Source organism: Mesoplodon bidens (genome assembly GCF_964165515.1).
Source record: "Mesoplodon bidens genome assembly, chromosome: 13".
NCBI lineage: Eukaryota > Metazoa > Chordata > Mammalia > Artiodactyla > Ziphiidae > Mesoplodon > Mesoplodon bidens.
Window position 1 is genome coordinate 67,202,237 of NC_138169.1, and position 21,379 is coordinate 67,223,615.

A 21,379-nucleotide genomic window follows, 5' to 3' on the forward strand; every position below is an offset into this window, starting at 1 on the left:
CAAACACACGTTAAGCATTTGAAAAAATGCCAGTTTCAGGGGCTTCCCTGGTGGCGCAGTGGTTGAGGGTCCGCCTGCCAACGCGGGGGACGCGGGTTTGTGCCCCGGTCTGGGGGGATCCCGCATGCCGCGGAGTGGCTGGGCCCGTGAGCCATGGCCGCTGAGCCTGCGCGTCGGAGCCTGCGCTCCGCGGCGGGAGAGGCCGCGACGGGGAGAGGCCCGCGTACCGCAAAAAAAAAAAAAAAAAAAAAGCCAGTTTCACTTAAGAATATCTTTGGTGAAGCAGTAAAAAGTTTTAATTTTTAAAATATCTACCCTGGAGTGCATGTCTTTTCAGTATTCGGTGTGATTAAATGGAAGTGTGCATGAAGTTCTTCTGCACATCAGCGTACAAGGTTCATCTCTAGGAAAAGCACTTGTGTGATTGAGCTGCACGCTAAACTATCTGCTTTTTTATTTTTACTTAAAAGAATGACTGATAGGTAAACTGTAGTTACTTAGACTTGGATATTTGGCAGGCATTTCCTTGAAAATAAGTGAAGTGAGCCTGTCACTCAAGGAAAATAACTATTTGTTGCCAATGATAAAAATACGATCTTTCAAGTGAAAATTAGATTTTTGGAAAACTTGTATCTGCCACCATGGGCTTGCCAGGTTCCCAGTACTTAAAGATTTTTCTGATGAGACTGGTGATGAAATTTAGCAATGTGATTTTTAAAAATACATTGTGTAAGGAAATGTATCAACATTGGGAAGGTCCGTATAAATCATTGAACCAGTGTTTTTCCAGATGACCAATGCATGATGTTACAAATCATGCATGGGTAGGAGATCCATTCAAAGCACAATATGGACCAATGAATTTTTATATAGCAGAGCCAAGAAGTTCACTGATACAGTTTCAGATTCCACATTGCAACTAACCTTTAGGAATTGCCATTTGTTGCATTTTGGTGTTGAATGAAAGAAGAATATCCATCATTATCTAAAAGGGACATTAAAATAGTCTTCTCTTTTCCAGTTATCTGTGTGAGGCATATTTTCTTTTTTTTTTTTTTTTTTTTTTTGCGGTACGCGGGCCTCTCACCGTTGTGGCCTCTCCCGTTGCGGAGCACAGGCTCCGGACGCGCAGGCTCAGCGGCCATGGCTCACGGGCCCAGCCGCTCCGCGGCATGCGGGATCCTCCCAGACCGGGGCACGAACCCGTGTCCCCTGCATCGGCAGGCGGACTCCCAACCACTGCGCCATCAGGGAAGCCCCATATTTTCTTCATAAGCGTTAACCAAAACAACATATCACAATAGATTGAATGCAGAAGCAGATATGAGAATTTAGCTGGCTTCTCTTAAGCTGGACATTAAAGAAATTTGCCAAAATGGAAAACAGTGTCACTCTGAATACTGACTTTTAAAAATTTATTTATTTATTTTATTTTTGGCTGTGTTGGGTCTTTGCTGCTGCGCGCGGGCTTTCTCTAGTTGCGGTGAGCGGGAGCTACTCTTCGTTGTGGTACGCGGGCTTCTCATTGCGGTGGCCTCTCCTGTTGCAGAGCACGGGCTCTAGGCGCGCGGGCTTCAGTAGTTGTGGCACGTGGGCTCAGTAGTTGTGACTCACGTGGGCTCAGTAGTTGTGGCTCACAGGCTCTAGAGCGCAGGCTCAGTAGTTGTGGTGCACAGGCTTAGTTGCTTTGCGGCATGTGGGATCTTCCCGGACCAGGGCTCGAACCCATGTCCCCCGCATTGGCAGCTGGATTCTTAACCACTGTGCCACCAGCGAAGCCCCTGAATACGGACCTTTTTGTTTGTTTTCGAAAATAGTTATTTTTCATAAAATTTATTAATATGTAAATGGTTTATTATTTTAAATTAATTTAGTAGAGTAAATAAACATTTGTTTTAATTTGTGATATGATAAATATTAATAGATGTAGCACATATAAACAAAGGCTATTTGGAATTCTCAATAATTAAGAATGTAGGTAAGTGGACTGGAGACCAGGGAGTTTGGCAACTGCTATTTTAAAGTAACTTGTTATCTGTATTATTGACAAGATTACAGGTTGGTTCCATTGTTTATATATGTGGTTTGTATTATATTGCTGCTGTTTCTGAGAATATTAACTCAGTTTTTAAAAAATTGAAGTATATGGTTGATTTACAATGTATTAGTTTCAGGTGTGCAGCACAGTGATTCAGATATGTATATATGGATGTAGATATATAGATAATATATATATTCTTTTTCAGATTTTTTTTCCCTTATAGGTTATTACAAAATGTTGAGTGTAGTTCCTTGTGCTATACTGTAGGTCCTTGATTAGCTCAATTTTTGTTCAGTTATGTACTGGGAAATATGTAGCAGTCAAGTTAAGTAAAAAGGGAATTAATTCATTGGCTTCATCTGGAATCAGAGCTGGCCTCAGAGTGCTGGATCCAGCGTCACAAGAAGCCAGTATCATCAGGATTCTACCTCTTGGCTTTGCTTTCCTTTCTGTTAAAGTCTCAGGTGGGTTCCAGACTAACTTCTCTCAGCTTCAAGTTCAACCCAGCAAAGAGCTTCCCCCGCCCCCCGCTCTGTAGTTCCAACAAAAGTCCTGGAGCTGTGTTATTAGCATGACTTGGGTCCTCTCCCATCTTTGAAACAGCTAATGTACCTAAGAGGTAGCTCTGGTTAGTCAGGATTGGGATTGTCCCACCTGTCCAGATGGGGAGATTCTCCTTGGGAAATCAGAGTACTGTTATAGAAGGGGAATTATATGCTGGCAGACAAAAAACAGATGTCAACTAGAGGACTTTGTTCATTCTTCTTTTAACAACCTTTAATTTATTCATTCAGAAAAATGTTAATTTTTAAATAAGATTATTTAAGGTGAAATTGGTGTACCAGTATGACATTTAAATCTAATCCCAATAGGTAAACAAGAAGCACATCTCTAAATTTGTCCCTGTAGTTCATCTTAAAAGTTACCACCAAAAAAAAGTTCTTTTTTTTCTTTGTGTTATTCCCATCTCAGATCTTTATAGTCATTAATACCTGCACAGGTAATTCTTTATGCTCTTGGAGGTTCTCCTCCAATTGCACTTATTTTGGCAAAGCTCAGTCTAGGCTGTAACTTGTACTGCAGGCAGTTGAACTAATCCTGTGCACCGACCCCTGCCCCCTGCCCCAGCTTGTAAGCCTATGCTTAAATTTCTTTCTAGTGATACTCTTCACCAGGCCAGGCTTTTTTTTTTCCTTGTTAAGCACTTTCTCAAATATTCCCATATTTGATCCTTGACCAAAGTATCTATAACTTCTAGAAAATATACCTGTTTGTTTCACATAGTGTAGTCAATAATCCAAAAGTAAACAGACATCCAAGAAATAAAAAAATGTCAACATTCATTACAGTTTATGAATTTCTGTGAGAGCCTCTCAGGTCAGTACTCAGCCTTTTTAATTTTAGAGAGTATTTTAATTATTTTGGCTTTTGTAATCCATGGAGTTGCTTTTAGACCTATGGTCAACTTCAGGTGACAGCTTATGTTTAACAGCAAGGCTAGAGACAAAACACAAAATAGGTAGATAGAAGAACAAACCTCTGTCCGTTTTGCTGACTTCCTGCCTCCCGTTACCCCATCGCTGTGGGATGGCTTGTTCTATTATAGCGATTTTATCTAATACCTGTGTGTTGGAGACTTTCAAGTAGCCTTAACTTCTCTAATGAGCTCTTCAAACTCAGCATATTTAAAGCTGAATTTGTTACTTAATCTCTTTTAAATCTTTTCTTCTTTCTTTATCGTTCAGTTAACCTATCTAGGAAATAGGCCGTCTTTTGACTGTCTCCTTTTTACTCCTTATACTTAGTTGACTAAAAAATCTAGTCGGTTCTACCTAGAAACGTCTTACTGGTTCCCCTTTTGTTTCCATTGCCCGTGCCCCTAATCTAGGCCCTGTCACTCTTCTGATCACTGTCTCTTGACTGGTTTTCTGTTCCTCTTTGCAAAGCTCTTCTCCGTGCTCTCACTATAGTTTTCTTTCCAATGCAGATCTAATGCTGTTATTCCTCCCCCTCTCTACCAGAAACCTGCTCTAGACAAAACATCTGCACTCTTGTCCCTCTGCTTTTTCCTATAATTTTCCTTCAGCCTGGCAAATTCTTATTCACATGTGGTAGTTGTAAGTACTCTCCCGTCCATATTCTGATGGCTCTCTTCTGGCACATGGTTAATATTTACTTCTCTGTCTCCCTCCCCCACCTTGAAATTAGGCATGGTCCTGGGTTCTCAGCTTGGGCACTAGTGACATTTGGGGCCAGATCATCCTTTGTTGGAGGGGCTGTCCTGTGTGTTGTAGGATGTTTAGCAGCAGCCCTGGCCTCCACCCACTAGATGCCAGTGTACTGCTCTGCCTTCCACCTCCCCCTTCCAGTTGTGGCAGTCAGCATTGTCTCTAGACATTGCCAGATGTCCCTGGAGGGACAGAGTTGCCCTGGTTGAAAACCACTGGCATGGCCATATGACTTGGTCCATCCAGTGTGAGCAGAAGTGATAGTCAACGTTTAAAAGCCAGTGCATGAGTTACCTATCTTTTCCCCTGTCATTTAAGGACATATGTAGAAATGGAGACTTTGTTAGCCTAATCCATGAGAGATGTCAATGAGCAGTGATGGACACTGCTGTTATGGGCATGTATCTGTGATTGACGTATAGTTTATGCAGAAAACAAACCTTTGTTTTAAGCTACTGATATTTGGGAATTGGTTGTCACTGTGACATAGACTAGCTTAGCCTGACTGATACATCATGCTGAGACTTAGCTTACCTGTGGATTTTCCATGCATTCCTATTTCCAGATCACTTTAATTCCTACCTCTTTTAGGCATCTGTTACTTAGTGTAATGATATGTTGGATCATCTGGATCAGTGGTTCTCAGTGGAGTAAGTACTGCCTCTTTAAGAGATGTTGTGGAAGTTACTGGGAGGGGCTTTGGTGCACGGGGTGGGGGTGGGGCTAGGGATGCCATCCTGCAAGTGAGAGACTGTGAAGAATTTTTTGCATCCCACAACACTTTTAAATGCCCAGAATATTCATGTAGGAGGAAAATGTATAATTAGCCTAGAACCTAACTCCATGTTAATATATATTCAGTTTTTGGGAATTAAGTTTCTCTTAATTCATTTCTTTTTTTATTTGTTTTTTAATTAATTTTTATTGGAGTATAGGTGATTTACAATGTTGTATTTCTGCTGTACAGCAAAGTGAATCAGTTATACATATACATATATCCACTCTTTTTTAGATTCTTTTCCCATATACGTCATTACAGAGTACTGAATAGAGTTCCCTGTGCTATACAGTAGGTTCTTATTAGTTATCTATTTTATATATGTATAGTAGTGTGTACATGTCAATCCCATTAATTCAGTTTAATTGAAGTTGTTTTGTTTGGAACTTTATTGACAGTTAACTATTTTGGAAAATCCACCTCACCAACTGCAATGCCATTGTGCCAAAACAACACACCTGTCTTGGAAGGTCTGAATTTGTAGTTGTCATGTTTATGGTGATTTGCTATATCAGTTCAGGCATCTAACCTCTTTATTATACTTTCTGATTTTGTTGATATGCCTGAGCATTTTTATTGAAATACACACTTCATTATATATTAATCTTTTCCCCCTTTATATTATAATTAGGGCATTGTTAAATTTTTTAAAAAGCATAAGTAGGTTAGAACTTTGTTTCAGGAGAGCTAATGGGGTGATATAAATTATTTGTTACAAAAAGGGGGTGTTCTCAAAAGCAGGTGTCCCCAACCCCCTGGGCCGCACAGCAGGAGGTAAGTGTCAGGTGAGGGAGGGTAGCTTCATCTGCTGCTCTCCATCGCTCGCATTACAGCCTGAACCATTCCCTCCCCTCCCCCGTGCATGGAAAAATTGTCTTCCACGAAACCGGCCCCTGGTGCCAAAAAGGTTGGGGACGGCTGCTGGGTAGAGTTGAGAACCACTTTCTGATTATGTGCTACTTGTTTTTTTTATCTGTAGTGCTTTGCTCCTAGTGGATACAGTGTTTGCTGAATTGGCCAATTTATGGTCCCCAGATTGCTTTTATATCCTGTTGCATTTGATTACCATAGCCAGTCTATAAACTTGGCAAGGCAGATATTGTTTCCATTTTATAGATAAGAGAATTGAAAGAGATGTTAACTTGCCCAATGATGCTGCTAGAGCTTTGATTAAAATATATAATTTTGTTTATACCAGTCCAGTGCCCTTGTCTACTGTCATTCCATACCACTCTTTACAAAATTATAATCTAGAGCTACTTAATGTAGAACAACACCTATATACCCCTGCTGGTATCATTTTTTATACAAGGAACTTTTAAATTATGTTTCAGGCACTTGTGGTCATAGGAATATTTCCACTAGTGTTCAAAGAAATGTGCAATTAAAACAGTTTCTGAGAAACTGTTAGGGCCAAAAATAGCTTAAATTTTAGAGATGATAACATCCAACAGGGAGATTATGATGAAACAGTTACACTTTAATTACATTATAAATTGGAACAAATCTTTTGGAATATAATATCAGAAAATGATTTCAACGACATAAGTATTTGCATTCTTCAAAATTTGTTGCAAGGAAATGGCACCAAATAAAAAAGCTGTAGTCAACTTGCAAGCATTTGCCTGGTGTATGAAAGGAACTGTGCACTGTACTAGGGGTTTTTAAGATGGGAAGGTGTTGATGTTTTCTTCTAAACTTACAGCAACAGGGTGTGAAACAAATACATAATCAAATAACTATAATATAATGTGCTGTAATTGGGGTGTATTTTTAATTTGATGGAGGCATCAGGTAATATACTAAGGCACACAGTAAACCCACCACGGAAGTAATTCTCCTTCAGGATTGTGGGGAGAGGAGACAGTGTGTTAGGGGAAACTCTTGGAGAAATTGAGATATTTAAGCTGCACTTTGAAGAATGGCTAGGACTTCACCAAGTAGATAAAATAGGACTGGATATTTTAGGCAAAAGAAATAGCCTGAGCATGAATCTGAAAGCACATGCAGAAATGCATTCATTTAACAATAAGAAACGGTTATATGTTCTAGGAATTGGGCCTATAATGATGACTAAGACGAGTACAGTCCCTGTCCCTGAAAGCTTTGGAAGTCTAGAAATTATAATTTTGAGGTTGGCATTCTGAGATTTCAAACTGGTGATTCTCTTGGGCCAGATGTGAGTTTGAAGGTGTGTTTGGTTTGGCATACGCAGTGGTTGCTCTTTCTCCTTCCTTCCTTCCCTTTCCTTGCAGGTGTGTTGCCAATACTTATTTTTGACATATAAATAGGCATTGAAGATGTGGCAGCTCAAATGCCACTTCTGCCGGAAGTGAGTAGCAGCTATTCACTTTATTTATTTATTTGGCTGTGTCGGGTCTTAGTTGTGGCATTCGGGATCTTTTTTAGTTGTGGCATGTGGGATCTAGTTCCCCTGACCAGGGATCGAACCCGGCCGGGCCCCCTGCATTGAGCGCATGGAGTCTTAACCACTGGACCACCAGGGAGGTCCCACAGCTACTCACTTTAGATGGACATGCACTTGTCCTCCTCAGTACTTTTCTTTACACCTGGCACATTTTATTCGTTTGTATAATTTGCCTGGCTCCTGTATGCCTTTGTGTTGTGAGTCCTGGAGGGGTGGTTTACTACCGTTCCTGCCCTTCTAAATTTTCTTTGACAAATTTTAATAGGAGAAAATGCAGAAAAATACATAATGTGTTTTAGGAAAATCTCTTTTTAAAACAATTAAAATAAACATTTTAGTATTCAGAGAGTAGCTGCTTTTTACTAAACATTAATATAGATTTTTCACTTTGTATGCTCTCCTTTTAATCCATGTTCAGAGAGAATTTAAGTAACTTAATTTGTCCCACTACTTAGTGTGAGAGCTGAGATTCTAATCCAGATCTCTAACTCCAAAACCTACCAGGCAGGTAATCTTTGGTTATCTGGAAAGTGTACCCTCAGCATGTGGGCAACTGGTTACGTATTCAAAGGTATAAGAAAAACTGCTTTTTCTCTGCCTAGGGCAGGCGTTTATGTAAAACAGATAACAATAGACCGGAACACGTGTTAAATAGCAAGTGATATAAATTTAAAGGAAGCCCCAAACTACAGCAGTGTCTGGTAGAATAGAAGTTGATAGAAATGACTAAGATAAAGAATCATGTAACTTTGTGAGAGAATGTAGGGGGTAGTCAAAGAAAGAGGTAGGTCAAAGATGATTTACCAAGCTTTCCAACGCTGGGTAATTGAGTGGAGTTTAAGCTGTCCAAGTAAAGGTCGTCAGAAAAGGAACAGGTTTTGGTAGGGACTGATGAGTTAGTTTTATTATTTTGGTCGTGGAGGGTAGGCTTTTAAAATTCAGGTAAATAGCCGAAGAAAATAAAAGCAAAATAAGCATGGAATGCAACACCATCAACAAACAAATGAAAAACAACCTGGCATAAGTACAGCCTCCACTCCTGCTTTATCTCATTTATTCTTAGGCTGATGGCCTTTTCTTATTCCATGTGAGATTTTGAGGTTAGATAAGTTAGTTTGTGTTATGAATGTTGAATGGATTTTTAATTAATATTCATTTTCTATATTTTAATTTTTTGAAAATAATTTACCCTGTTGCTTTTATGGGTAAAATCTTTTGGGGAATTTAGTGGTCTCTCTTTTTTAAAAATAATAACTTTATTGATATATAATTCACATACTATAAACTTCACTCTTTTAAAGTGTATGATTTGATGGTTTTCACTATAGTGACAGAGTTGTACAACCATCAATTTTAGAACATTTTCATCACTCCCAAAAGAAACTCCATGCCCATTAGCAGTCACTCCTCCTCTCCCCGCCCCAGCCATTGGCAACCACTAATCTACTTTTTGTTTTGGTCATTTGCCTGTTCTGAATATTTTATATAAATGGGATTATACAACACGTGACCTTTTGTGACTGGCTTCTTTCACCTAACATGTTTTCCAGGTTCATCCACGTTGAAGCAAGTATCAGTACTTCATTCCTTTTTATGACTGGATAATATTGCATTATATAGACATACTCATTTATACATCTGTCACTTGAGGGGCAATTGGGTTATATTTACTTTTTGGCTATTCTAAGATACTGCTATGAACATAGGTTTCTGGTAATTTTGGATGGAATTACTAAGGGTGGGATGCTGGGTTGTATGGTAACTCCGTGTTTAACATTTCGAGGAATTGTCAGACTACTTTCCAAGGTGGCTGTACCATTTTGCAGTCCCACCAGCAACATATGAGGGTTCCATTTTCTCCGCTTTCTGGCCAACACATTTAAAAAAAAAAAAAATTTATTTATTTATTTATTTATTTATTTATTGGCTGCATTGGGTCTTAGTTGCGGCACGCGGGATCTTTCGTTGCAGTGAGTGGGCTTTTCGTTGTGGCGTGCCGGCTTCTCTCTAGCTGTGACGCGGGCTCCGGAGCGTGTGGTCTCTGTAGTTGTGGCACTCGAGCTCTCTAGTTGTGGCGTGCATGCTTAGTTGCCCTGCAGCATGTGGGATCTTAGTTCCCCGACCAGGGATCAAACCGGTGTCCCCTGCATTGCAAGACGGATTCTTAACCACTGGACCCCCCAGGGAAGTCCCTCGCCAATACTTTTTGTCTATTCTTTTGATTTATCCAACCTAGTGGATGTGAAGTGGTAACTCTTTGTAGTTTCGATTTGCAGTTCAGTAATGACTAATGATACTGAGTACCTTTCATGTGCTTATTGGCCATTCTTCTTTGGAGAAATGAGTATTAGAATCCTTTGCCCATTTAAAAATTATTCATCTTTTTATTGTTGTCAGTGGTCTCTTATAACAAAGTTGTGTGTTAACTGATAAACAGCATTTGGTACCAGGTGATGGTGAATTTTTCATGTGTAGTGATAGACTTTTAGGTTTAGCTAGTTGTTGATCAAGAATATTTTAAAGTGCTGGTCTTCATAAGTAATCTTTTTAAGTTGTGTTAAGTTTTTACTTTAGGGTGTAGTACAGTCGACAAGACTTGATTGAACATATCTCTATAATAATGAGAAGGCCTAACTTTAACATTTCGGGAATGTCAAAAACAGCAACATTTAGGGCTTCCCTGGTGGTGTGCGGCGGAGCGGCTCGGCCCGTGGGCCACGGCCGCTGGGCCTGCGCGTCAGGGGCTTGTGCTCCGCAGCGGGAGAGGCCACAACAGTGAGAGGCCCGTGTACCGCAAAAAAAAAAAAAAAAAAAAAAAGCAACATTTTAATTAAGTCATTTAAAATGCTAAGCACCACATTTTAATTACGTCCATTCAGTCTTTGACTTAACTGGAACAATTCCATCTTTTCCCAAGAAATTGAATCTAGTTTGTGAAATGTGTTCTAATATCTGTCTCCTTTTCTTTTCTTTTTTTTTTTTAGGTTATCCTGAATACCACATGTCTAATAATTTTCATTGCAACGCTAACCGTTGTTTTTCACTGCCTCCAAAAGATCAAAATTGCTCCGGAAATTGGAAACATATTTGATTTAAAAGAAATAACTAACAAATGGACAATATGTCTATTACGAATACACCAACAAGTAATGATGCCTGTCTGAGCATTGTACATAGTTTGATGTGCCATAGACAAGGTGGAGAGAGTGAAACATTTGCAAAAAGAGCAATTGAAAGTTTGGTAAAGAAACTGAAGGAGAAAAAAGATGAATTGGATTCTTTAATAACAGCTATAACTACAAATGGAGCTCATCCTAGCAAATGTGTTACCATACAGAGAACATTGGATGGAAGGCTTCAGGTTAGTCTTGTTCTAGAGGCTTTTCTGTATCTTCGGTAGTGGCAGATTTTTACAAATTCTTGTTTTCTCTTAAGTTACTATGGTAAATCTAATGCTTGCTCCGTCTCTTTGGATATCATAGTACATCCCGTACCAGTACATATTATGGGAATATATGGAAGAATGTGTCTTCCATACAACAGAGATATAGCTTAAAAGTTTTAAAATGTTTTGACTAAAAAAAAATGTTCTGTGTAGAAAATTTGGAAAATAAAACTCAGAAGAAAAGCCTCATCTTTAGTAACTTGGTATTCATCCTTGTATCCTTTTTTTTTTTTTTTTTGGTATTATATGCACATTTTGAAAACTGAGTTATACTCAGTTCTTTCATAATTTAGAAATCTGATATTGTATGTTTGGTACTTTTCATATGAAAAACAATCCAGAAGAATTCAAGCATACTTTTTTTAACACTTGTGGAGTTAAAAACTTACATTTACAAATTTTCTTTACCTTTTATTTTCACTGATCAGATTTTTCATATAGAACTACATAATACATCTCCTGTATTTAATACTTTTAAAGAAACGTATAGAAAGTTTATATTGTTAGATTTAAAATGTTTATTTCTAGATTTTAGGCATGGTTTCTTTTTCAAACTCGTACCTTTTTTTTGCATTTTTAAAACCTGAGCATAAGCCTTGAAATCATACCTAAGTTTATTGCTTTGTGACCATGGCCAAGTAAGTTATTTTGAGCTTTAGTTTTTCTCATTAAGGAAATGGGGATTTAATACTGACTCTGTAGGACTGTAAGGATGAGAACATATAAAGTGCCTTGTATAACATGTGCTGTATAACTGATGCTCAATAAATGGTCATTTATTTTTCTTAGGTGGCTGGTCGGAAAGGATTTCCTCATGTGATCTATGCCCGTCTCTGGAGGTGGCCTGATCTTCACAAAAACGAATTAAAACATGTTAAATATTGTCAGTATGCATTTGACTTAAAATGTGATAGTGTCTGTGTGAATCCATATCACTATGAACGAGTTGTATCACCTGGAATTGGTAAGTAGACTTTGCTTTTATGCTTAGAAGCACAAAGGGAGAAGATCTCAATAGTGTTTTAATTTTTCTAAGTTAAATTACAAATTTGGAGATAGCCCAGGACGTCAACTAAGGTTAAAGAATCAGACGTTTTTAATGAAATACAAATATTTAAATTTGAATTCAGAACAAACTTGTATTTTGACTGCTAAAACTAAGTATGCATAGTTGGTATTTTGCCCATTTAGAACATTATTTTTGAAAAATAAGATGGAAAGCATTTATGCATTGTTAGATAGCATTTATACTACTATTCTTGAATGGAAATGGTTCATGGAAGTTTTGAATCGCTGGCTTAAATTTACATTATGTTATTTTAAATATAATGGAAATTATTTTCATGCTAATGATTAATGTTTTATTTTCTTTTCTTTTATATTTCTTTTCCCCTTTAAAAATTTAAGATCTCTCAGGATTAACACTGCAGAGTAATGGTAGGTAATTCGTTTCTTGTAACTTTCTCTTTTCTTTTACCCCATCCCCTTTATTCTTTATTGACCCAGAACTAGTTTTCGTGGGTGCTGGTAACATTGACAAGAAAAAAAACTTACTGCTTTGGAAATGTAGATTTGGGGAGGGGCATGCATCAGCATTTAAAACTGGATTTAAATAGGCTGTTGGCTCTTTGGCTTTGAACTGCTGTTTATGACCGAAAGTAGTCTAAAAAATATGATAGGGGAACATAAAACCTACAAAAGAAGAATAGTTTTTGAATTGGTAAAAACTGGCTATTTTGGAAGAAAATCTCACAGAGCCAGTTTATTTTTTTATTTTTATTTTTTTGAAAATCCTCAAAGTATTTATTTTAATTTAAATGGGTATAAATAACCTCTGTTAATTTAGAATATGTATAATATAGTTTAAAAACACCAAAATTCTCATTTTTCTTCATTTCAGCCTAACTTATTTTTATGAATGGTAATTTTATGAAGGACTTAAAACTGTGTACTATATTAATTCTTTTCAGTCTTGTTACATTTTGAGTAAATAAAACAAGGCTACTTTAAAGTATCTGCCAATCACAGATGTTCTAATCCTATTTTTAAAAGGAGAGAGTGTTTTGAGGCAGGGAAATGTAACATATGGGAGGTGTTTTTTGTGTGTAACATTTGAGAACCAGAGGTCTGTTAAAACTTTAGCTCTGTTTCTTGGAACATGTTAATGAACTGAAGTTTCTGTAAGAACTAATTAATTTGCAGAGAAATTCTGATAAAAGAGCCACTGTCATCTTACTAAGGTGTGCCATTGTTTGAAGGCAAATTAGTGGCTCAGCACCTCTTTTGTTGCAGAATCTTAAGAGATGGGTCAGAAATATCATCTGATACTAAAACTTAGGAAGAGCATAGAAGTCTACTTGTTTTTATTCTCCACTTCTCTTCCATGTCAGTAATAATAAAGGAAGACTCTAGTGCCTTTTCATACTTGTTAAGGGTTAGTTGGTTTCTGAGAACAGTGGGCTGATAAGGGAAGCTGTTGTGGTGGTCTGAGAAGGGTAGCTTTAAGATTGATTGGGTAAAGCCCAGTCTCTTCACCACACAGATGTTGATATCATATCACCTCTTTTTGAAAGTAAACACCCTTCAGATCTTAACCATTCTTCATCTGTGTTTTTGGAGAATGAAAGCTTTTAGCTCAGTGGGTGTTAGGGGTTGGGCAGCTGTAGTGATAACTATATCAGAATCTTCCTAGGGGCGTGGTTGTGAGGAGATCTGATTCTGAAGACTCATTACACTGCTTCCTGTCCTAAAATACTGCTGTTAGGAGTACCTGTTACTGATGGGCTTGTGTGGGTTGATAGCCTCTTTTAGTTGCTCTATCCCTATATTCAGCCTTATGGATCCCCCTAGTGGTGGCTATGTAAAGGCTGGCTTCAGTGGCTTCTTTCCTCAGAAAACAACAGGTGTTTCTCACAGGGCCTTTTAGATTTGGACAAAGAAATAATATAAGGCCAGGTAGTTAAAAGTTAAGCAAATGGGATAATTCCTTCACTTTTGAGTTGGGATCTTGGTGGTAATCATTTCCAGCCTGTCTCATCTCTCTCGTGAAACTTTCCATGACCACATTGACTTGTGTGTTGATTTTAACAAATATTTAATGGGCATGTATTGCCTGGTACTGTGTTAGGTTCCAGGGATGATAAGATAAATAAGGTATGTTTTTTCCACTTGAGGGAGCTCATAGTCTAGTGGAGGAAAGAAAAGGTAAATAAGACAGTGACAGTACCATCAGACAAGCTGTGACCTGCTTGCTGGTGGTAATAAAGAGCAGAGACCTAGGATGAGCTCAGTGTCTTCAGCTTTTCTGTCTGCTATGTGTTCTTTACTCCTCACAGAACATTTTACAATCTCTATATACATGTATGACCGCTCTAAGGGTATGGTTAAATCATAATAGCTAACACTTTGTAAGTATTTATTTTGTGTCAAAATAATTTACAAATATTGTGTCATCATTCATAATACTCCTACATGGTAGGTGGCATTATTTACATTTTATCAGATGTAGAGACTGGTGCCTGGAGAGGTCAAGGAACTTGCCCAAGATTAGACAGCTAAGAGGGGCTGGAGTAATGTGCGCTCACTATTAGATATTTAAACAATAGAAAAATATCATAAAAGACTGTAAGCTCTGTGAGGGCAGTGATCTTTCTTTTGTTTACTGTTGTATCCCAAGTGCTAGGACAGTACCTGGAACATAGGTGCTCAATAAATATTGTTTCAGTGAATTAATTTGTTGAATGCTGGTCCATAAAGAGAAATACTTAATAGTTTGGTGTCTGTTTCCTGGACTTAAAAAATATATACTATATGTTTTTTTAATCTTATTTTTTTGAATAGGCAATACATGGTCCATAAATCAAAATACTATAAAAAGGTATACAGTGAAAAGAAGTGCTCCCACCCCTGTCCCCATTCCCCCCTACCTCAGGTAATCACTTTTATTAGTTTCTGGTGTTTCCTTCTAGGGTTTCTTTGTGCAAAAATACATGTATTATTTCCCTTCTTTCTTACACAAAAAGCATATTGTGCACTGTACTGGACCTTGCTTTTTCACTTATGTGATTTTTTAAACATGAGTATGATCATAGTGTACAGTAGTGTTTTATAACCTACCTTTTTTCTCTTGGCAAAAGTATATTGCAGACATCTATCCTTGTTGATACCCAGTTTACCTAAGAAACTTACGTTTTAAGTTATTTGATTAAAGAGACCTGTAGACTGGTAGACGTCCCAAACTTACACTTGGGAAGGTTTAACCAACGTATTAGGCAAGAAAAAGTTATGAGGCATAACTGTTTAAAAGCGGAATTCAGTTGTTATTTTCGAATCTTTCTTTTTTTTTTTTTTTTTTGAGGGGGGGTGCTGCGTCATGCGGCTTGTGGGATCTTAGTTCCTGACCAGGGATCGATTGAACCCGGGCCACAGCAGTGAAAGCACCGAGTCCTAACCACTGGACCACCAGGGAATGCCCAGAATTCAGTTGTTATGATTGCCCATTAAGCCAAAGCGTCAACTGAAAAGCAGAAATAATGAGTATCAAGTTGACCGGCTATATCCTCAAATCAATAACTTTCTCCTTATGTACTAACAATACCAGTATCTTGGTAAAAAGATCCCAGTCACTATAAACAGCAAAGAACCCTAAAATTTCCAAGAATTTAATAGAGATGTCAGGCTCTATATGCAGAAAATCATAGGACTTTGTTGAAGAGTATAATTTTTAAGAAATTGAATAAATACAGTTATACCCACTTTATGTCTCAAATGATTTTCCTTTGCATTTTTATAATTTGGCCAACATTAGTGGTGAGTGGTTAGATCCACTTTTTTTACTGACATATAATGATATGTTAAGCTCCTTTTGGTTATCTCTTTGTTTCCATAGAATTTTCTAAAGAGAAACTCTTTGTAGTGGAATTTATGGGTCTTAAAAATATCAGCATCTTCATTACTTTTGATGGATGAAAAAGCCCTTTAAGAGACTGTATGTGGAAGTCTGAACAACAGATTATTCTGACCTCTTTGAAATATTCTCAGTTTAATAAAAAAGTAGCTGTGTAACTAGTTAGTATTTATGTGTAATGGTTTTTTTCAAAGATTAACATAGAGAAAGATAAGGAGCATTATATGCTGATTCTCAATGGAAAAGAGAATGTCTTCTTGTAGACTGTTAACTGCTCTAAGAAAAGAACCTAGTGTTAGAGTTCAACAGATTATAAAATTCTAGGGTAGTGTTCAGATGCAGTAAGGCGTTGTTTGCTAAAGATAAAAAGCAAATCCCCAAACTATAGCCTAAAAAGAAATGGGGAGGTTCTGGGCAGAGAACCATTGATTATGATAAATGCAGTTCCAATTTTCCTTGTTTTCCTCACAACAAAGCCAACTAATTATTCCCTGGTTTGTTCAAGAAAAGGTGTTACATCAGCTAGAGCCTAGCTTTGCTTATTAAGGTGTAACCACGTAGGTAAAAGATGTTGTTCATGGAGTTTTTTCACACTACATACTTACCCAACATCATTATTTGGATTGGGTATCTAGAAGGAAGTTCCAGTTTGACTTACCATTTGGGATTTTTCTGCTCATCCTAATCTTTCAGGGGACATTCAGTGCACTTCACTGTCAAAGCATATGTTACTTCACAGTAATTCTAGATCTGGAATCGGATAGCTGTCAGATCCCACTCATACTTTTACACCGTGAAATCAAAGTAATTAGTTGATCTCAACTTGGCCGTTGTAACTAGGTAAATATTTTCCCCAGCCACTTGATTTTTTGTCTACTTTATTCTGTGTATTTAAGGTGATTATTACTTTTAGATTATTACTCAAGAAACTAAAAATACCTCTTTAGGACCATTGCTGGAGGTTGTTGGAATATAGTCTACCTTCAGATTTCAAGGAGTCAGTCCGATTGATCGGATGCCACTACCTCTAAATAAATAGCTTTTGCTGACAGAACAGTATGCTTGAAAAATAGCACGAGAAAATTCTGAGTTAGACTGAAATACACTATAGTTGATTTTAGGTGTTGTTATATTATAAGATTTTTTCTTCTGGGAATAGAAACTTATAAGATTTTAAAATATGTTTGCTTTTCTGTATAGCTCCACCTAGTATGTTGGTGAAGGATGAATATGTGCATGACTTTGAGGGACAGCCATCATTATCCACTGAAGGGCATTCAATTCAAACCATCCAGCATCCACCAAGTAATCGTGCATCGACGGAGACCTACAGCACCCCAGCTCTCTTAGCCCCATCTGAGTCTAATGCTACCAGCACCACCAACTTTCCCAACATTCCTGTGGCTTCCACAAGTGAGTTGTAGAGTCAGATGTAGTCAGCAAGATGAATTTTCCTAACCATTAAACATTTATAGGTAGCCACTTGGAGGAAACCTCCAAGGAAGTGAAAATTAAAAGTACTATGGTATCTTTCATAGGTAAACAAGCATTAAATAGGTTTTTGAGTTGTCCTGGAAAAAAAAGGTGTTTGTAATTTATTTAAATGTTCTTATGTTGATGTGTAGTCACTTGGAATTTAAGTAATAATTTAAATTAATGGTGTAATTTGTACTTTATTACATGCAGAAGTAAGAAGTCTCGTAAGCTTTCAGATCTATTTTAGAGAAATATTTAAATTACCAACAAGTAGTTTTGAACCAAGAGGTTTATAAAAATCTTTGTTAATGGAATTGCAAGCTTTCCTGTAATCAGTATTTTTATTTTGCTTTATCTGGCAGAATATTACTTTATAATAGTCATCTCAGCCTCCAGTTGTGCAAACTTAGAAAAAGGAATCTTGACAAATTCGTTTGTAACAAACATATAACCCTCAAGATAGATGTTAAGTATTTTAGTCAACTTTGAAATAAAGCTAAATTCTGAGTATCTAACTTTATTTTATTTTTTTTCTAACAAGTCTATTTTCAAAAGATTCTTACCGTTAAAGAGGTACTCACCTTCTCTGCCATGTCATGGACGCAGAGTGCTATTAGGTTCAAATTTTCTTGGGGCCTGGTCAAGGAAATAATGACCTTATTTTCATAGCCACCAAAGGTTGGACAGTTTTCAACTTGGCAAGTTGAGTGGCCCTTTTTTTGTTTTTAAATTAATCACAGAACAGGGTCTTGGCATTTGTATTGTGTTATTTGTACCTGCTTGCTAAGGAGATTGTATCTAAGCCCACATCAGCAGTGAATTGTTGATAGATCTGGACTGATACTTTGTTAGTTGATATCAAAGGAAGCATTATTCTGTTTACTTTAATATCAGATCAGATTCAACATAGAAAGTTGATCTTTGGAATAAATGGAGGACTGATTTCTACAATTGAGTTTCAAATAAAGTATACCAAATTTCCCCCTCTTTAATTCACTTTACCTCTTCAAACAATATCTTTTGGATTTGCTACATGAGATGACAGTTTCACTATAGACAGCATATTCCAAGTGGGCCATATAGGTTAAACACACACTTGAGAACGTGAATCTTTAACCACTTGGTGCTTCTGTTATCTGTCTACTCTTTTTTGTTTTGTTTTTTTTTTTTTTTGCGGTATGTGGGCCTCTCACTGCTGTGGCCCCTCCCGTTGCGGAGCACAGGCTCCGGACGCGCAGGCCCAACGGCCATGGCTCACGGGCCCAGCCGCTCCGCGGCACGCGGGATCCCCCCAGACCGGGGCACGAGCCCACGCCCCCTGCATCGGCAGGCGGACTCTCAACCACTGCGCCACCAGGGAAGCCCGTCTGTCTACTCTTTATTCACCAATTTGGGAATATAGTTGACAAACAGTGGGTAGGGAAGGAGAATAAAAGAAGGTACATTACAGCCACTTGAGCGTAGATTAGTGCCGCTTACCTCTGTTGATACTACCTGGAGGTTGAATTTGCATGCCTTTATTGATGCTTGCTGAAGTGACTTCATTTTAACTGTGACATTCCCTGGGGCCCAGTCCTATTCAAGACCAAATAAAGTGATATGAATGAAATGTGGATAATTTTGTCTTGGTGTAGTTTGGATATATTTTCGCCATGAGTAATGATTACCATAAGTTTTAGAATTTGTTGCAGAATGTTTCCTTAGATCTCAAAAAGTGTATTGATAGGGCTTCCCTGGTGGCGCAGTGGTTGAGAGTCCGCCTGCTGATGCAGGGGACACGGGTTCGTGCCCCGGTCTGGGAAGATCCCACATGCCGCAGAGCGGCTAGGCCCGTGAGCCATGGCCGCTGAGCCTGTGCGTCCGGAGCCTGTGCTCCGCAAGGGGAGAGGCCACAACAGTGAGAGGCCCGCCTACCGCAAAAAAAAAAAAAAAAAAAAAAAAAAAAAAAAAGTGTATTGATAAAATTAGAAGAAAGAAAAGAAATTGGACTAAAATAGGGGAATTGGAAGACTACATGAGCTGATTTAGTTGTTTAATTTCATTTTATGTACTTGGAATTGTGTAATGGAAATACTCAGTACAGATAACTGTAGTGGGCTTTATGTTCATTTGGTACCTGAATATCTTCAGGGTTTCTTTCTAAATATCTGTAGTAAATTAAAATAATTTAATTTCTTCTGCATAGTGACAGTTTTTATAAGATAGCTAAGAGTATGCAAAACATGTACAGTCGTTAAAAAGCAAGAGTAAAAATGTAATTAACCTTTAAAGATGCAAAAATTTGAGGGGGATGAATAGGATGGGAGGTAGCTGAAAACATCCTCTTAAAAAAAAATAGAGAGTATTGAAGTAGTCTCTTTAGCTTTTAATTTTATAATCTTAGCCTTAAGGAAATGTGAGTTGTAGAGAGGAGAAAGATGTTCCTTTTTCTTGATACTTTGAGCTGTTCATTGCATATTCGAGCAATGGTGTCATTTACTCTCTTCTATCTGATTATACTCCCATATAGATGAGAAAAGATTGAGGTAATGCCAGTAACAAATAACAATTATGGAATTTCATTGCTTTCCAAGTGAGATGCACAGTCAATTAAGTATTGACTTAATTAATACTTGCTTGAAGAAATTAAGCTTTTTCTGTACAAAAAATAAAGCCTTAAAAATGTAAGCAATTTCTTAGAATGGTTTTGAATACAGTAGTTCTCCTGGTATATTACATACAGAGAGAGCAACTAATTTCTTGTGAATCCAGGAGTATGATAGTGTTCTTAGAGGCAATTCTTGATTTTTAAAAGCACATGAAAAAATTTCAAAATAGACTGATTTTTTGTTTTGTTTTAACTAGCAGATGCTGTGTTGATTGGACAGTGGAGCTTACCTTTTTTTTTTTTTAACCTTCTCACCTTACCCATCACATTCCATTAAAAATATTTGCCTGCTCTCCTTTTCTTTGATCACCCTATAGCATTCTGCCATTACCAGTACCAGTGCTGATAATAATGAACTTCCCAGTTTTCAACATTTTCTTGAGCCTGGACTTTTGGAGTCCTAGTCAGAAAGGTCCAGAGCTAGATGGAGTGGCTGGGAGTGAGCTGATGTGCTTCTGAAGAAGTTATTATGATAGGCTAGACCTGTAGTGGGGTTTTGCTGGCATTTGAAGAATATTTGTGAAGAAATGGGCCAATAAAATTAGCTAGATATTACTTAAAGATAGAATAATTTCGAACTTCTTCAAGTTAAGGTTTGCCTTTATAGATGACTGTAGGGTTTTTTTTATTACATAGGCCATGGGTGAGTTCCACTTTTTGCTCATCTTTATAATTGTGACCATCAGATATCATTGATCCTTCATTCACTGTATAAAACCATAGGATTGCCTCTATAAATGTACCATATTAATGTCTTCTTGTTCCTCTAGGTCAGCCTGCCAGTATACTGGCAGGCAGCCATAGTGAAGGATTGTTGCAGATAGCTTCAGGGCCTCAGCCAGGACAGCAGCAGAATGGATTTACTGGTCAGCCAGCTACTTACCATCATAGTATGTATATGCTTTTTAAAATCTTCTAAGTAGTTGAGAAAAAATAGGCAGAGTTTATAAAAGCATATTAATCCATGTGGGCCTTAATTTTTAGACAGCACTACCACCTGGACTGGAAGTAGAACTGCACCATACACACCTAATTTGCCTCACCATCAAAACGGCCATCTTCAGCACCACCCGCCTATGCCGCCCCATCCCGGACATTACTGTAAGCTCTTGTTTTTGTTGTAAGGGCCTTTTCTTTTTGAGAACTTTGTTTTCTTTCTATTTTTTAAAAAATGTTTTTACATCTTTTATTCATCTTACAGTTTAGTTTCATTAAATGATTAGTGCTTTTCAGTATTTTTTGTGAACAGTTTTATTTTTCATAGTTAGGTTATCATACCTTTGTTTTAGAGGATTGATATTTACAAAATACTTTTATTTCTTTGTTGCTGATATTTCATTAACACCACATTGATTGCCATTCATTTGTTTGTTTGTTTTGTGTATGTTCTTAGATCTCATGTGTACCTGTATATCCACCCTAAGTAGACT

General features: G+C 37.6%; 2 protein-coding genes across 3 annotated transcripts in view; one reads left to right on the forward strand and one right to left on the reverse strand.

Annotated features, from left to right (window-relative positions):
• LOC308626739 (uncharacterized protein) overlaps window positions 1–4,822 on the reverse strand; it is a gene marked incomplete at its 5' end in the record, with an annotated part of 34,111 nt that extends 29,289 nt beyond the window's left edge. Inside the window, one exon of the mRNA XM_081252144.1 lies at window positions 4,804–4,822. Within this exon, the coding sequence (XP_081108270.1) occupies window positions 4,804–4,822 (19 nt within the window). The remainder of the gene's footprint in view (window positions 1–4,803) is intronic.
• The window catches only part of SMAD4 (SMAD family member 4), a 59,389-nt gene that overhangs the window by 5,587 nt on the left and 32,423 nt on the right, over window positions 1–21,379 (forward strand). For both annotated transcript variants that reach the window (XM_081252572.1, XM_081252571.1), the window contains exons 2-7: window positions 10,460–10,836; window positions 11,710–11,884; window positions 12,328–12,357; window positions 17,027–17,239; window positions 20,720–20,839; window positions 20,934–21,050. In XM_081252572.1, the coding sequence (XP_081108698.1) occupies window positions 10,588–10,836; window positions 11,710–11,884; window positions 12,328–12,357; window positions 17,027–17,239; window positions 20,720–20,839; window positions 20,934–21,050 (904 nt within the window). In that variant the 5' untranslated portion in view covers window positions 10,460–10,587. The remainder of the gene's footprint in view (window positions 1–10,459; window positions 10,837–11,709; window positions 11,885–12,327; window positions 12,358–17,026; window positions 17,240–20,719; window positions 20,840–20,933; window positions 21,051–21,379) is intronic.